Source organism: Limanda limanda, chromosome 4 (assembly GCF_963576545.1).
Source record: "Limanda limanda chromosome 4, fLimLim1.1, whole genome shotgun sequence".
NCBI lineage: Eukaryota > Metazoa > Chordata > Actinopteri > Pleuronectiformes > Pleuronectidae > Limanda > Limanda limanda.
The window spans coordinates 11806089-11824131 of NC_083639.1; the positions used below are offsets into that span (position 1 = coordinate 11806089).

General features: G+C 38.3%; 2 protein-coding genes across 2 annotated transcripts; both read left to right on the plus strand.

Annotated features, from left to right (window-relative positions):
• Window positions 1-5057: 5057 nt before the first annotated feature.
• Window positions 5058-7625, plus strand: LOC132999550 (ammonium transporter Rh type B-like). Its single transcript, XM_061069244.1, has 3 exons — window positions 5058-6505; window positions 7111-7232; window positions 7507-7625. The coding sequence occupies exons 1-3, from the start codon at window positions 5058-5060 to the stop codon at window positions 7623-7625; spliced, it is 1689 nt and encodes a 562-aa protein (XP_060925227.1).
• arfgap1 (ADP-ribosylation factor GTPase activating protein 1) lies at window positions 7206-17287 on the plus strand. The gene is made up of 13 exons (XM_061069878.1): window positions 7206-7410; window positions 8517-8588; window positions 8861-8970; window positions 9317-9488; window positions 9915-10015; window positions 10111-10197; window positions 10295-10409; window positions 10488-10544; window positions 10652-10684; window positions 11681-11737; window positions 13024-13083; window positions 13534-13589; window positions 13709-17287. Exons 2-13 carry the CDS (start codon window positions 8529-8531, stop codon window positions 14034-14036), a joined length of 1236 nt encoding a protein of 411 aa, XP_060925861.1. The 5' UTR covers window positions 7206-7410; window positions 8517-8528; the 3' UTR covers window positions 14037-17287.
• Window positions 17288-18043: the final 756 nt, after the last annotated feature.

Below are 18043 nucleotides of genomic sequence, written 5' to 3' on the forward strand. Positions count from 1 at the left end.
TCTCTCCCTCAAGACCAAACCTCAGGACTTCTATGCCAATCTGAGTCTGAAACCTCCGCGGCCACAGTCTGGTCGCAGCTCTCCACAGACACAGTTGTACTCAGAAGTAGCTCAGTTGGAGTCTGAGGTGGCCCTGGAGCCAGAGAAAGAAGATGAAGGCAACACAGAGGTCGTCTCCACCATGTCTGATTTATACGCTTCTGTGCAAACTCAGCGCACCAAAATGGTCGTCACTGCAGACACTGGAGAGGACTATGCCAACCATCTCTGAAAAAAGGTTACAGATGATTACATGCAACAAATGGTATTTTTGTAAGGTAACCTGCAGCCACTAGATGACACTGTTTGTCATCATATCAAACATGACTTGTGAGGTGATGGTGCACGTGCACAAATATCTCTCATGCAACCCACTGGTATTGGTTTTACTAGAGAACAATCAGTCAATGCAGTTATTTTTAAGCTTGGTTTGGATTTTTATTTAAATCAAAAGAAATACAGCTGGGGTTTGGTAATGTATTCTTTAGTGAAATGATACTCATGGATTATTGAACTTAAACTCTGCCTTTACATCGATCTGCATTCAAAATTCAGATATCAATAAGTAAAATTTATTTTTGAGTTTTGTACTTGTTCTTTTACTTCCTCTGTCGATGAGGTCAGGGTTTGTCTCATTTGACTGATACTAATCTCTTCTAAGGTTTAATTAAGGTTGTGCACATCTGATATGTTAATGTTTAAACCTGCCAAATAAAATAATCCTTGATGCATTTCCACCTGATAACAATACTGAGATAAAAGTAATTATAATAACAATGATAAAAAATCAAATGTTAACTTTGTTTGACTCTAACATATTAGTTTTGTTCAATAATTCAGTTGTCAGGCTCTGTAAAATGTAATTTACTGCAACATACATTTATTAAAAACTGCTTTCTTCTTGCTTATGTTTTTTACCCTTTCACTGTGCCTCACTCATTACCTCAACTGATACCAACAAAATATATTATTATACATACATTTAAATTCTTGGAAAAAAATTCTTGGTAGTGATAACAGTTCAGGCAATAAAATCAATGTGGATGATAATAACCTTTTGTAATAATTAATAGTGTAGTAACAGGACAGTTGTAACACTGTCCTTCACCAGAACAGTCGTATATATGAGAGGGGACTGGCAATCCTTTAATTGTTTTTATTTTCATTGTGTTGAATACTGTGAGTAAATCACTGCAAATCAAATTGAGAATCAGTGATTTGAAATAAGTAATGCAACAAGAATGCAGTCAAGAAGCATAAAAACTGTAGTGGAAAATTATACCACTATGCCATATACTATATATTAACCACACTGTATACTATCTCGGCTTTTCATACCATGTGTAACTGCCAAGATGACCATGGTGGATTCAAGTTAACTTTAGTGACCTGCTTTATGGCAGATTTCCCCCACAAAGGCCGTAAAGAGAAGCAATCAGCCTGTCTGTTGTCTTATCTCCTGGGATATATACTGGGACACACACACACACACATTTCAATTCTATTATAATTAGCGTCCATTTGCATTGTAGTGATCATGTTAGCATTGAACTTTAGTTCTCTGGGCAGCACCTTAAGGTGCCAGATTGCATAATGAGTGAAAAACATTGCTCGGCTGAGACATACTCTGTGCTTACACTGACTATACCCCTATCAGTCAGACAGTGACGGCATCTTCTAACGTCCTAGTTACATCATAATGATGTCAATCTTACAGTTATTATAGATAATTGTGTTTTGAACCGTATAAGCTTTGTGTTATGTCTATATTCCGATAGGATGTAGTGATACATAATTTCTGATGTCACTCAACCTATTATATTATTTATATTAATATATATATATTATATTATCATACATTATATGATGTGTAACCATTTTTGCTATTGACTCCCTATTATCAAGTAAGAAATATTCCCATCAAGTTTGGCGAAAGTGTGTTGTTGAGATATTTTATCCACACACACACACACACACACACACACACACACACACACACACACACACACACACACACACACACACACACACACACACACACACACACACACACACAGGCTGTACCAGAGTATCACTGCTTAATCAACAGAGAACTGCAAACAGGTGATTATCCCCTTCCTTACACTCTCACATGTTCGCCCCCACTAATAAACACTTGGATTGAGTTGCCCCCAACAAATGAACTTTGATCACACCCCTCCAACACACACACTTATGCATGGACTACGCAACCACTCAAATACCTAGCTGCTCGCAGAGGCCCTTCCGTGTGCTATACAGCAGTGGCTGTGAAGTCATGTTTTTGCTGGGAGAAGGGCCTCTAAAAATGTCTGCATGGTGCAAGTTACCATGAGTGTTAAAAAGAAGGTGTTACAGCATTGCAGACAGCGGAAGGTAAGGTTAATCACAGCCAGCACAATCAGTCAGAATCTGAACTGGAATCTTCCTAGAGGTAAGATTTAGAAGAAGTCAAACTCACAATGGTGTGGTGTTATTAATAAAGCCAACCCATCAGACCAATGTCTTTATATACAACAGGGTCTGAGACCAATTTCCCTGAATCCCAGACTTTTGGACAACACTGTATGTGTCTATTATTTCCCCCAAATTATCTGTACATGTGACACCATTTTCAAAAAAGGACTTTTTCCATGAGGAGGAGGATCAATGCAACATCCAATAACTCTATTTGTCAGCAACTTAGAGTCAGAATAGGCAATTTCCATGGAACCTGCATGATTAGATAACACGTTTTGTCCTTCAACCTCTGTTACAAATAGTATTCATGTGGATGCCTTCATCCTGGCAGAACATAATTATCAGTATTTATCAGTTATTTATTGCTTTTTGTGCTATGGACACCATATACTTGTTATTGACATGCCTTTGATTCTAGTAAAGCACAAGCACTTTTGTGTTAACTTGCTTGCAATGCTTTTGGGGTAAATCCACCAACTCTGTGGACTGAGGACCGGAATCAAAAGCTCACTCTTCAGAGAGGTTGGCAGTACTTTTGGCAAAGCACAAGCTTTGGCCATGCTGTACAGGTGGAGCAAGGGTATTGATACCTTTCAAATGACCATTAATATATGCTTACAGCACCAAGTATTGAAAACTTGATTACTGTTAAAAAGTATTAAGTATAGTTGGTCAGATTCTAAGTTTAGTTGGCTTGTTCAGTGGTCAGATGTCGTATATTTTACTGTAATTTGTAACTATTTACGAATTAATTGGTCACCATAGACCTTGGTCGATAACCTTGAGATAAACAGAGCACTCTGGCATCTTTATTGATTTATAAGTAAAAGTGGTTATAAATCCATGCAAGTGACACACGTATGCATGGTGAGGCAAGTGTAATAATTTATCACATGGAGATATGACATGTCAATATAACGAGATATAACACTGAGAGATATAACACTGACAATATAACAGAATACTGAAAAGATATCACTGAAAAGATATGAATTATTGTAAGTGGAGTAGCTTCACAACAGACACCAATTAATGTATTCCAACGTCAGAGGTTTCAAAGACATGCATAAAAATAAATAACAATAAATTGTGGCACAAGAAAGGAGTCTACAAAGAAGAGGAATTAGTTAGATCCTCTAGCAAAGTGAGGTTATCAGGGTGATGTGTTTTATGATGTCAATGGGGACATCGTAAATTATATAATCCATCAATTAATATGCGTAACAGGTCAGTGGTCACTGTTGACAGAACCTTATTGAAAAACAGACAATCTTTGGAGAAAGTCTACAGTATTATACAAATAACTTCGTATTAGTTGTAGTTTAATTGCAATGCTGTTCTGTTGCCTTGCCACAAGTGTGCTATCTAAAGCTACTGGAAGCTGACAACCTATTGAGTGTAATAGAACACTTAGTGCCCACAGAAAAAGTTGCAGTAATCCTCAATCTCATGTCGGAAAAAATGCTGCATTTTGATTTTCTTCTGCTTCATTTTTGTAGCTTTGGTTGAGTCCCTTTTTAAATAAACACTATAGAAGACTAATATAAACATTATCATGTAAAATACTTAAACACTAAAAGCTCTTTATTATTACTTATTATTCCATTCTATAAATGATGACCAATGAATGAGGCTGACGCACGCAGTAACCACTGGATAAGGGTTATTTATAGTGGGAAACTGAAATATAACAGATATCATTAATAAAAAACATTTGTATTAAAAAAAAAAAAAATTAAGTTCAAATAAAATGAATAGCACACCACATATCAAATCATCTATTTTTTCTATTAATAACAATCAATTTCAATATCACATACAAAATACAAGCAGTTTCTTGTGAATGATTTATGTTTCAAAAACACACAGCTCAAAATCCATATATATTTGAAATACTTTAAAATAGTAATGCTCTCTCCGTCTCACTCTTTTGTTTCTCTCCCTTTCTCCTTCTCACTCCTGTTTCTCCACTTTCTCCGTCTCACTCCTCTGTTTCTCTAATTTTCTCTGTCTCACTCCTCTGTTTCTCTCCCTTTCTCTGGCTCAGTCGTTTGTATCTCTCCCTTGGTTTTCTCGATCTGTATCGCTATCTTTCTTTTTCTTTCTACAGTCTTTTCATGTGTAACTTGCCTCTAACTCTCTCATCTGTCTGCAGTATCAGAAACAAGATTTCATTCGTCAAAAGTAAAACATGAGAAAATGAATGAAACTGAAGTGGAGCTGCATTTACTACCACATTGTTTTAGTAATATCAGTATCTTTGTTAATTATTTCATTAATTCATTTATAAACATTTACCTTTCATTCATCCTCTTAAAATCTACCTTCAGAAATGTAACTTTTTGACTCATTAAAAGGAATCTGAGGGATTCAAGTTGTCAGCCTGCACTCCTGGTGCTGCAGTGTTAAATAACCATGTATGTGTAGGGGTTAGGCTCTTTCACCAATGTCATTAGCTGCTCTTATCTGATGAAATAGAAGCATAAAAGGAGTGTTGCTGCTGCTGGGGGAGCTTCTCTCTGGACTGTGAGTTGTGCATCATGAATGTCTCTACAAGTTTGAGAGTGCGCCTGCCGGTGCTCGTGCTGGTGTTGGAGGTTGCCATGATGGTTATGTATTTTTTCTTCGTCACTTATGATGACAATGCCAATGCGAAGCTGCAGAACAATGAGACCAACCCAATGGAGAACTCCATGTATCGGGACTATCCCTACTTTGCCGACGTGCAGGTGATGATCTTCATAGGTTTTGGCTGCCTACTCGCCTTTTTCCGATTCTACGGCTTCAGTGGAATGGTCTTCAACTTTTTAACAGCTACATTTTCAATCCAATGGGCCATCCTGATTCAAGGTTTCTTCCAGTTTTATTACAATGGTCAAATTCACCTGGGGGTGGTCAACCTGCTGAATGCGGAGTTTGCCTGTGCTGTGGTGCTCATCTCGTTTGGAGCTGTGCTCGGAAAGACCAGTCCTGTTCAGCTCCTGGTTATGGCCTTGCTGGAGATCCCTGTCTTTGCTGTGACAGAGTGGGCTGTATTGAAATACATTAGAATCACTGATGCAGGAGGCTCTATTCTTATTCACTTGTTTGCCTGCTACTTTGGTCTTGGAGTGACATTTGTTCTGTTCCGCCCGAGCCTGAATAATGGACATCCGAAAGAGACCACCAGTTATCAATCTGATATGCTATCTGTCATGGGAACCCTGTTCCTTTGGGTGTTCTGGCCATCATTCAATTCTGCTCTGACCTTAAAGGGTGATGATCAACACAGAGCAGTTCTCCACACTTTTATAGGTCTGACCTCCTCCACGATGACGGCTTTCGCCCTATCTGCAGTGTTTAACAAGAGAGGGAAGCTCACAATGGCTGACATTCAGAATGTGACTTTGGCAGGTGGTGTGACTGTTGGTGCAACTGTAGACATGATGATTTATCCTGTCACTGCATACGCCCTGGGCATCATTGGCTGTACTGCCTGTTTTCTTGGCTACAGATACCTGACTCCCTTTTTAGCCCAACGTTTGAGGATCCAAGACCAGTGTGGAATTCACAATCTCCATGGGATCACTGGCCTGATATCATCCACAGCAGGAATCTGTGCTATCCTCTTAGCTAAAGAGGAAACATACGGGCCAAGCATGTACCAGATCTTCACCCATCGTGCTCCACCTGCTGGAGATCCAAGGCTGCTGGAGCTGCAGAGGTTGATTCCTGGACTGAAGCCGGGCTTGGGTCGTACTGCACAGGAACAAGCTCTCTTCCAGGTTGCAGCTATTTTCTCTACCATAGCAGTTGCTGCAGTGGGTGGGCTGCTCACTGGCTTGGTCCTGAAGTTGCCCTTCTTGGCGTCCCCAGATGACGAGGACTGTTTCGATGATGAGCTTTTCTTTGACATGCCATCAGACTTTGAGAGCGTATTCCTCAAGACCCCAGTAACCTGTGATGAAAATGGGCTGCCTATGAATACAATAAACCGCAAAATCAATTAGTAGATAGCATTAGTATTCATGGCTGCTTGTGGGAGCATTCAGTGTTTTTGTATGAGTCATTTCCTTTTGAGTTACTGTCAATTAAACTATTTTAAAGTGTTTAAAATATATATGGATTTTGAGCTGGATGTTTTTGAAACATAATTCACAATAAACTGCTTGTATTTTTGTATGTGAAATGAAAATTGATTGTTATTCATAGGAAAAATACATAATGTAAATTCATTTGATTTGAAATAAATGATTTTTTTTAAAACACAACCTTTTTGTTATTTATGATATCTGTTATATATCGGTTTACCACTATAAATAACACTTATCCAGTGGTTACTGTAGGTGTCAGCCTCTTTCATTGGTCTTCATATATAGAATATAATAATAAGTAATAAAAATAGCTTTTAGTGGTTAAATATTTGACATGATGATGTCTATATTAGTCTTCTAGTGTATATATTAAAATATGGACTTTTAGAGTTTCAGGGGTAACTGAAACTCCAAAGTGTTTTGTGGACTCAGAATCTCCCCCCATCCCTCCTTAGACATAGTGGTGAGTAATGAGTGAAAATTCGTTTTTAGGTGAACCATCCCTTTAACTCGCCTTCAGCTTCACGTTCCTGTTTACACTCCGAGACAGCGGAGGCAGCAGAGGGGAGGAGAACAGGAAAGAGGCTCCGAGCAGGAGGATGAAGAGGAGGACGGACTCCCATAGTGCTGTGCACTGCCAACGTAGGCAAACAGGAACATGGCTACCGGCGTCTAACGCAAACAGACCGTGTTGAAACCCTCTTCTGTGGCCGAACGACATCCACCGTGTCCCCGCGACAGAAGCAAAGCCTCCTCGTAGATTCCACCAGTGGAGCCGCAGGGTCTGTGAACGCATCGTCGGCTCCTTCATCGCTCTCAGGTAACAGAGCTGTTAGCTTGCTCTGCTGCTAACGCTGTTAGCATCTCCCCTTCTCTGCCATTTCGAGTCACATTCTGTCGTGATGTATCATCCCAGATCCCCATGTCATCACCGTGCGAGGCGACACATCATCGAGTCTGCGTGTAGACGTGGACGTGTCGGGTTCAGACACATCAGAGGATGCGTGCGACGCTCTGTTCGTTACGAGTCTCTGAGATTTGACACGACTGCAGTTCTGTGACATTTCACTGATTTCATTTGTTCTAGAAACAGATGTTATCGTGGCCTCATGGCTGTTTATTCACTATGCATACAATAACAGCTGTTTACATGGACGCTTGAAGACTCTCCTGATTGCAAAAGATAATAGATTAGAAATCATACTCAACTTAAACATGACACCATTTTACTTAATATCTACCAACTAGTTTGAGCCTAGTAACAAATATCCAATTCTCAGAAAGCTCAGATTTATCCCTGATCCCAGTTGTGTTTGAATGACTGTCCTCAAATGGAAATACATATTGTACCTGCAGCAGCACAGTGTGTACAACAGACCCTGTGATACTTCAAAACATTAACCAGTGTTTAATCTGCTACTGATATATCAGCTGGTTCAGTCATTTATTGGTTTGTCAAAGAAAATCATTCAAAATAAATGATTCATCCAGAGCCAATTATCAACTGGTTCCAGCTTCTCGTAGGTCAAGACTTGTTGTTATTCTCCTTTTTCTTCTCATTATATCATTTGAATTAATTCTGTAATGCCAGTTTTCATTAGTTAATTGACATAGCAACCAAACAAATAGAAAATCAATCAGAAATAATATAATATACAGATTATTAATCAATGATGTAAACAATTGTTGAATTGAATTCTCATATGGCTTTCCCCATTAGTCAGTAATAATTTTTTCTGATCTACTATAAAGTCAGATATATTATTATAACATGTGGTCGCTGATACCCTTCCAGAAAGCTTTACCCACAGCTTTCCACTTTCCCAATGAAATACAGTTCATCATAGACAAGGTTTCTCTCTGTGAAGCCGGTCCATGTTTGTTCTAGATGACACCATTTGATCACTTTCTCTCTCTGCTGTTCAGCTTTAGGTCAAAATGGCAAGCCCAAGGACCAGAAGAGTTCTGAAGGAAGTGAGAACCCAGGATGAGAACAATGTAAGTCCTCGGATGAATTCTGTGTCACCTCACTGTCACGCTTATTATCCACATTCTGTAATAGATAGGTGTTTGAGGCCTTCAGTGTTGCACCTGTGCACATCCCTGATATGTCTTCTTGTTACTCCTTGGTTAAATTAATCATGAGTGTAATTCTAGATGGAATTTCACCTGCAGTGGAAATGTTTTTGGTCTGCACCTTTATTTACGTACAAAGCTGAAATGTTTTGTTGCATTATCAAAATAAAACCAATCAATTGTTTTCTCCTCAGTTGTGTTTTGAATGCGGGGCTTTCAACCCTCAGTGGGTTAGTGTGACCTATGGCATCTGGATTTGTCTTGAGTGCTCTGGAAAGCACAGAGGCCTGGGAGTGCATCTCAGGTAAGATCATTGAAATAGTGTTAACATGTAATGTTTGGAATCTGATAAGATTCAAATAACCAGCTAGATTTAACATTATAAGTGTGTTCTTTGCAAGTCAGTTTTATTCATAAACTATTCAATAAAACTTAACAGAGTACCCTGAGCTTTTAGATAAACCCACTCTTACAAGGTGCACAAATAGTAGTGGCTGGATGAGTTGTGTGTGTACTGTATGTTCTCATTGATGTAAGCACTAGATTTAGCAACAGCTGCAACAGCCCTAATGGTTTCAGAATACCTGCCTTTCATCACTGCTGACCTATTACAGCCTGGTAATTAAATATTGCTGATCTCTTCTGCTCAGTTTTGTGCGTTCTGTTACCATGGACAAGTGGAAAGATATCGAGCTGGAGAAGATGAAAGAAGGAGGAAATGGGAAATACCGCTTGTTTCTCGAAATCCAAGACGATTATGATCCCAACTGGAATTTACAGGAGAAATACAACAGCAAAGCTGCTGCGCTCTTCAGGGACAAGGTGAGCTGGGCAGACGCAAATGTCCTTCAGATAAATGTGGATCTTAAGTTTCCTTACTGAATGAAGACAACAGATGTTTTGAAGGGGGACCTAATATTTTGGGCTTCTTAAGTTTTCGTTTTAGCAAAATGTCATAAAACTGATTGGATTAATTTGTAGTTTCTTTAAACATTAAAGTTGTGCTAAGGAACAATTGATCGGATTTTTGTGTCCATTCTGGTCCAAAAGCACTGTATGTGTCAGCAGGAGCTTGATTTTAAAATCCTAGTTGTAATGAGCTATTCACTGTAAATAAATCTAACCTGTCATTTAATGGGTAGGCATAATATCTTGTTTATAAAAACCTGGTTGATCAACTTGTAGCTTGTACTGTGCATGTTGTCCATCAGAATAATTCACAGTCTTTGTGTGTGGTGTATATGACAGGTTGCAACTTTAGCTGAGGGTAAGGAGTGGTCCCTTGAGACATCACCTGCCAGAAACTGGACATCTGCTCAACCCAAGATGAGCCTTTCATCCTCTCACCGGTAAGCATGAGGGAATTATAAACATTGACAAACTGTGCGTAATATCAGACACAGAACAGCCATCCAAACGGTGACTTCATATTTCTTTTGTTCAGCTCGGGAGGACCTGGACAAAACGCTGCTAAATCTAACGACAAAGCTTTTGAAGACTGGCTGAGTGACGATGTTAATTCTTATCAGAGGTTAGACCATCACACTCCTGACATTTCCCTTATTATTCACTCTTCTCTTATTTTCTGTAAATTACATGTTTTCTTTGAATCATTTTTAATACTTTAGTGGAGGAGGTTACAGCGGCAATCAAGAGAATCGGTATGTTGGCTTTGGCAACACAGTGACCCCAGAGAGGAAAGAGGAAGACTTCCTGAACAATGCCATGTCTTCTATTTATTCGGTAGGTGTTTTGGCTGAGTTGTTCTTTTTGTTTTTTTATTTTTCATCCGCTCTGACAGTCTCTATCTTTCTTCAACAGGGTTGGAGCAGTTTCGCTGTTGGGGCTAGCAAGATTGCTTCTATTGCGAAAGATAATGTAAGTGTATTTAATCAATAAATGCTGATCCCATGTCTTCAACACTGGAGTAACAAAAATAAAAAACATATAATCAATAATAATTTATTTTCTTTCACTTTGAATAGACGAGTAAACTGGCAAACCAAGCAACTTTAAAGGTAAGACTGAGTCTAAGTCCCATTCACCCACGATATTTACGGATAGTAAAGGTTTTCTGTGAATAATATTAAACAGTCCCCTCTTACTTAAGAGTTAGCATTCACAAACGCAAATTTTCTTGATAAAATCTGTCAACAAAGATTACTTGAAGGTCTAATAACTGTGACTAATATCTCTTTATATCTATAATGCCCTCTCTGGAGTAGTTAAAGGGCTATAAAGCGCCCCCAGAACCGGTAAAGCAGATCATATAGGTGCATGTTGCTTTTTCCATGTCGTGTTATTTTGTTGAAAAGACATTTTACCCATGTTCTTTATTTTTGTCAGTTTTTCATCAGTAAAACAAGCATTTTGAGTGTCCTCTTCACGTGCTTCGGCTTGGATATACTAATGCAAGGCTTCGTGTCCGTCTTGGTACCTGTTCTTTGAGTTTTTGGATAACCTGTGAGAGACAGTTGGTTGGGATAACATATATTATGTGATGGTGATTACCTCTAATCCCTATTCCTTAATATAGAAATGTTGTTCACTCGCATCGATCAAAAACGGGTTATCCGTTCATGCATGACAGTTTTGTGTTGACTGCAAACATTGTATCATAGAGGTGTAATGGATTCAATTAAGTCATTAATGGAAGTTGCAACTTTTAGTATGATTTTGGTAACCATATATCATTATGACATGTTAGGAGGCAGAGTGTAAAGTACATTTTTCAAATATCTGAAACTGCAGATGTCAAAGTTTAAAGGCTATAAAGCTTTGGTGAAACTGCACAGAAATCCAGCTGTATGCAGTGTTGCCTCATCAATGAAGTTCACACTGATGCAAGTTTATTGTTGAACCATTACACCCTCTAGTGCTTGTTAAGTGTCATGGTGAATGGGAATGAGGGGTCGCTTTACCGGCTGCAGAACAAACGTCTCAGTTTCTTACGCTGCTATGAATGTTAAACTGTGTCTCATTCAAGGCAATTCTCCCCTCTGACTTCCAACTAGGCCACAGAGTTAGGACAGACAGTAAATGAGAATATTATCAAACCTACCCAAGAAAAGGTAACATTGAAGTTGTTGATTTGGTGGTGGGTTGCAGCGCTTTAGATAAAAAAACAGCTTCAGATGTGAATGTGCTATTTTCTACACTGCTTGTCTTCCCCAGTTTCCTCTGTTTCATGTCAGTGTGCACTAAACGATAAAAGCTGCTATTTCAAAGCTGTAGATAAAAGATAAAACCTTTGTCTTCCCTCAGTCACTCATGACATCTGCTGAAGAAATACAGCTGTGAACCCTTTATATGTGAGCAGGTGTGAGTCAGTGGGAAGTTACTCTCATCATCACAGACACTGGAGTAGATTAGTTCAGATATGCCCCATTTCAAGGCCCTCTGTTTCTGTTTGCAGAAAAACTACCTCTTCCTGTTCCAATTTCAATGTTTTAAACATGATTTAAAATGTCAGTTAAAGTTGGTTTGGATGTAACATAAAATGAGACCTCTTAACATTTAAACAGATCATGGCATCAAATGTGGTCATGATATCAACACAGTCAACGTTTCAAACTGTTCACACTCGCATAACCAGGAAATCTTTATTTAAAACAAAGATCTTATCCAAACTTATTTTCCTTTTCATCCACCTGGCAAGATAATTGAGTGAAATATAGCTTAGGCTTTGCAGCCAAGCTTGATGCAAGACATAACATGTCATAGTCCTCAGTGAGATATTCTTATTTCATTCTCTTAACACACCCCTGGAGCTCCTCACTTGACAATCAGTTGCTTACTGGCTTTGTAGATGCAGTGTTTTTGAGCTTCTGCATCAAAATAAGCTTTGCTCTTGTCAAACTGCATGAACCTACTAATGTCCCCATTTCCAAAGTCACGGTGAGTGATATAGAAATGCTTCCACGTTGCTGCTCTAACTGTTGCTGTTAAGTGAGAAGCTCCTGTATGAGAAGGAGATACTCTTAACTTAAATTATTTTTTAAATTGGTATAAGGTTTGATTGAAGGAAAGGCCAGTGACTGAGAGAAACTGATATTTAACAGAAATATTTTGTCGTCTAATGCACAGTTGACATTGGTGATTTAAGTTTTATTAAGTGTGCTTCTGCAACAGTCTTCTTACTCTCTTGCTAAACAGTAGCAGCTGCATAATGTTTCTTTTGAGCTGAGTTACCTTTTTTCAAATTCAATTCTTGCTGATTATCCTCCTAACTAAACACACGTAATCACTTTTTTTCACAATCAAACAGAACATTTGATCAACAACATGTTGTTTCTGACATATTTGTATGAAGACTGTTGTTTTTTGTAGTTTTTAATAACCATTTGCATTAATCCAGGTGAAAGATGGCAAATTGCTAGATGAAATGACAGTCAGCATCACTGGGCTGGCAACCAAGGTAGGATGGGCAGAGGTCTGCCATGTTACCGGCAAAACCAGTCTCCTGAGCGACGAGTGGTAGCTCTGATGTCACACCAGGGTCTCTAAGACCACATGTGTCCCCCCGATATCCTAACCCTCCAAGGAGACTGGTTTTGTCTAATGATGAATGTACAATGAACCATACTAATGTAATGTAATCTCTCGTTTTTTTGGTGCTGCCATTATTATTGTGGTGGTGAGTACAATGTTAGAAAATACATATATATTTGAATAATGAATATATATTTGTTAGCAGTCTTATAAACTCTATATCTTAAGTTACTACACTATAGTTTCATTCTGATTCATTCTTAATTTAAAATGTTTGCTTCTGACTCTAGTTTTCTGCAAATAAATTATGCATTTGTCATTCTTTTTTCTTTATGTTTTATATAAATGATATTGACTCTTTGTTTTCATTTTTTAGTTCCAGGGAGCTGGTTCAAAATTGACAAACCTCTTCTCTGGAAATCCAGAAGATGGGTATGATAACATTTCTTACATTATAAAAACTCACACTTACAAAATCCTTTGTATTACATGGTTTAATTTTCTGAACCATGAACAGTTGAAGCATCTCTTCATGTTTGGACTGTGATCAGATCTGCTGGAGAAAGCTATCAGAACATGGATGCCACTGAGGGGTATCAGGGCAGTTCTACCCAGCCTGTCTCAAAGGACTTCTGGGAAACCTTTGGCAGCAGCAACTCCTTAAAGGCCAAGAAGTCCCCTAGCAGTGACAGCTGGACCATGGCAGAGAACTCTGCAAAGAAGAGCTCTGACAGTTGGGAAGCAGCATCCAACAACAAACACAGCACGGAGGAGGGCTGGGAGGCTTGGGACAACAACTGGGAGAGCGCCGATGGTAAGACGAAGACGAAGAGTCCCACAAAACCTGCTGAGGACGCCTGGGACAATGCAGACTGGTAGTGACCTAACAACCATACCTCTCACATGTTTCTCCTTTTTCTGGCCTTCTCATTCTCCCTCTCTCCCTCTGTTCATCTCACTGGCACTTTCAGGGAATGAGCTGTCTGTGTCCACTTAGTTCTTGTCAATCCATTCAAAATTGTATTTATTATCAACCTAAGAATAAATGAAGAAAGCCCTGGGTTAAATAAAGCTCATTACTAAATAAATGTTTTGGAAAAATACAACTATATTGACTTCAGTCATGTATATTATTGTAAATTACCTTCATCACAGGGAATTGCGATATATCAGTGTAGATATGGTCATACATTTACTGCCTGAAATCCTTAATTATATAACTATAAATGGAAAACTAGATGGTGTTCATAATGTTTTATGGGTTTAATGATACTGGTCTTCAATTCACCGCATAAAAATTATGCGTGTAATGGAAAATATAAGATTGTAAATATGATGCCTTGTAAATACAGAATGATTGACTCAACACTGATCACAATTAAATGACTGACCCATGACCCTTTGCACATTTTGTGTTTGTAAATTTCGATTTTGAAAAGCCTAATCCTAAAATGTTATAAGAACAATTAAACTACAATTGGCTACCATTAATCAAATATATACATCAGAATGGAATAGGGCTTTATGTATTATCTGTGTGTTAATAGTGTGCATTTTCTTCTTTTCATTTTTTGTTTTTATTAGAATGTGCAAATAGTCAAGGGGGTTTGATCATTCTATCATTTAGTTATTGTTTTAAGACCAAAAAATTCTCCACCGGGATGTTGACGTTATTATAGATATTGCTTTTGGGTAAATGGATGTTATGGCTGGCGTCATTCAAAAAAATATTCTGAAATTTACATATTTTATCTAAATTGTTGTATGTAGTTAGTTACATACAAATGACTTGTTGAAACTCATTTTGACTGGATTTTCATCCTCACTGTTAATCATGGACAACACTCACACTTACTTGTACTTCCCATTCAGATGCGTTCATAACAAAGGTCCACGGTGACAGTTTAAGTATTCTTGCTGCAGTTTGTTATTAATCACAAACTTTCTATTTGACTTCACAACTGAAATTAGGAGGATTTTTGTTTGTTTGTTTGACTTTATCTTATATTAAAGCTGACAGAAATACTGTTTTTAAAAGAAACTTGCTGGTCTTGAGCAGTTGTTTCAGTCGTCATTTCCCAGTTTTATGTTGAAGACACAAACATTTAAATATTTTAAATCAGTGTTGAAATATTGTATATAGTAAATTTCATATAAAAAACACTCATGGCAGGTTTGCTGTATATGCTGTATGTACTTTATGCAAGCTGTGTTTAACCTTGTCGTAGAGTGGAAGTGCAGATTGTTATCTGAATGGGTTTGTGACAGCTGAACCTGTAACGTGTGACCTCAGCTAACCTGACAGGCCATTGTAAATGTCAACAACTCAGTGTGAGCTGCTTTCCACCTTCGTGTCCAGTGTCACTGCACCTTGTTCGTTACGTATTGTGAGGATCTGGTGTCACAGTTATCTTCACACCTGTGCTGACATCTGAATTGTGAAGTGATGTTAATACATCTCATTATATGCTGGATAATTAGGTGGTCAGCTCTCCAAGCACTTGTTATGAATTAGTTCAATCAAGTAGTACTGGTGCATCCTCGGTCACATAAATGTAAATTTGGAAATGAATCCAATCCTATTTGGTCGTTGTAAAATTTAAATTAGCTGTCAGGATTTAGAACGAGACAAGTTTTGCGGCGCGTAACTTGTCTGTGTGGCCTCAAATTCTTTATAACCGAGTGTCTTTTATCCTTCTGTAAAGTTTCATTTGTATATGTAATACCCTGCAGATGCTCAGTTTCATTAATACAGCAAACTGCTCAGACTTGGAACAGTTCTGGCTTTGATTTGTGTAAATTAGTTAGGATTTTAACTGTAGATTCTAAAGTTAATGATTAATATCAGAGAAGATATTGGAATACTTCAAGTCTTTGAGGCTCAGTGTGTTTGCTCATTGGCCAGTAGTCAATCTTTAGTGTGCCACTGTTATTGAGCTGCTGGATTATTGTTGTACTTCTACATGTGCTCCTCAACAGGCCTGGCGAGAAGACTTATTACATGTTGCTATCACAGGTTGTGACCAGTGAGGGAAAACTCCTGCCAACTTCATTCCATAACCATTTCCTACCTCTTAAGAAGTCTGATAAGTATCCAGTCGTGGCCATGTTTTTTTTTTTCTTGTCTTCACCTCCCAGTATGGTTTTGATGTTGACCTAGTTAAAACAGGTTCAGATTGACCAATTCAAGCGTGTGACAGCAAAGCAGCAAAGTTTGGTCTCCGGTGTTGGTGTGTTTCATCAGTCACAAAACAATGATATCAAAACGTATCACTCCTGGAACATTTGTGTTGCTTAACCTCTGCAGTCATGTGTTCATGTTTGCTCGTGTGTTAACATGCCTTAAACAGCTGTGTTTGCTTTTTGTTAATATCGATGTCAGTTTGCGTGTGTGTGTGCGATACAGTGAGTTGTACATGTCAGTAAATAATCTATGATAAATCATACATCGTTACCCTCAACTTTACTTTTTAATACTGAAGCGTTATGTCAGTTGTTTTGTTTTCTTCTTTTTATCTTCTGATGGTATGACAGATACATTTCCAGGAAATAAATAGAAGACTGTGCCGTGATGTCTGAGTTTAAAAGGGACTGAAAGATGTTAAAGAGCTGGTTACTTCTCAAATGCTGTAGTTTTACTTTTGATGAATGTCCTATAGGGGTTAAAATTAAAGAATGTGTAATGGAATGAAATGCATCCAATTTGTCTTGATATAAGATAATAATTTTAAAAAAATTAAAAAACATTTTTTTGCCACATACCCTGTATATAATTCTCAACCTCAATTTCCCAGAGCAACAGTTTAGCTCGACAGCAGTGTTTGCCATTCGAACATTTGAGAGCGGGTATGTCCGCCCGCTTGTTGAAGAAACTGTTATGTCAGAAATACTATTTTTGATGTCATGCATGAGGTGTAACATGGAACTAAACACATTCAGATGTTCTTTGATTTTCAAACGTCGTTTCCCCCGTGAATTGAATTGCAGTTGTCTGCCCCCCCCCCTTCAAGTTTCACCAGCAGCCGTCCCTCGAGGTGAGCCAGTATTACATGCTCAGTCGAAGCTGTGGATATTTTTCCTGTTAACATGGTTTCTGTGTCGAATAAAAACGTTTTGTGCTGTGATCGCAATAGTTTTGCTGTTGGTGTCATTTGTTTTCAATGTTTGGGGGAGATTGATTATATTATACTGATAGAGACAAATTTAGCTTGGTTACCAGATATTAGATTGGTGTTCTAAAACGGTATATTAATTTAACAGTAGGAAAATGAGGTGCTTTTAGTCAAAGACTTTTATTTGTACACAGGTGCCTTATAAATTTTGAGGTGCACGATTTTAGCCATCATTTTATTCTCGGATCAACAACCAAAAATTGTTTTTAAATGTACATATTCAAAATATTGTGCAATGAATAGGTGGTTGAAGTCCTGCCAACACGACAGCCTGCCAAACTTACCCATGAGTTTGGACCCAGCTCCTGTGTCCACTGGTGTCCTGGTTCTACCCATGGCAGCGTAGTGGCGTGGGGCTGGCTCCTCCCTGCGGCCAAGGGAGCGCATTTCTCCGCGCTGGTTCATGATGCTGGTCTTCACAGGTGACTGACCTACGCAAGCCTGTAAGTACTACAGTGCAGATTTGCACTAAAATTGCTGGAAGAATGGGCCAAGAAAGAAGCCATTCAATTTTAGAGCAAGTCTGAAAAGATAGAGTGGCAGATTCAGGAATGTTCTATTACAGTATTTTGCAATGCTGTAATAGAAAGTTAAAAAGGGACCAGGAGAAGTTATGAAGAAAAAAAAGGCATATTTAGGGGACTGTATTCTATCTTTAACATTGCGAGGTGTTTTTTTTGTAATTTTCACAAATTTCCAAGGGATGTATAAATG

Coding starts and splice junctions, on each gene's coding strand:
- arfgap1 (XM_061069878.1), top strand. CDS start 8,529: ATGGCAAGCCCAAGGACCAGAAGAGTTCTGAAGGAAGTGAGAACCCAG. Junction 9,489..9,914: donor CTGCGCTCTTCAGGGACAAG/GTGAGCTGGGCA, acceptor TGTATATGACAG/GTTGCAACTTTAGCTGAGGG. Junction 10,685..11,680: donor CAAACCAAGCAACTTTAAAG/GTAAGACTGAGT, acceptor ACTTCCAACTAG/GCCACAGAGTTAGGACAGAC.
- LOC132999550 (XM_061069244.1), top strand. CDS start 5,058: ATGAATGTCTCTACAAGTTTGAGAGTGCGCCTGCCGGTGCTCGTGCTG. Junction 6,506..7,110: donor ATAAACCGCAAAATCAATTA/GTAGATAGCATT, acceptor ACTCGCCTTCAG/CTTCACGTTCCTGTTTACAC. Junction 7,233..7,506: donor TAGTGCTGTGCACTGCCAAC/GTAGGCAAACAG, acceptor GTATCATCCCAG/ATCCCCATGTCATCACCGTG.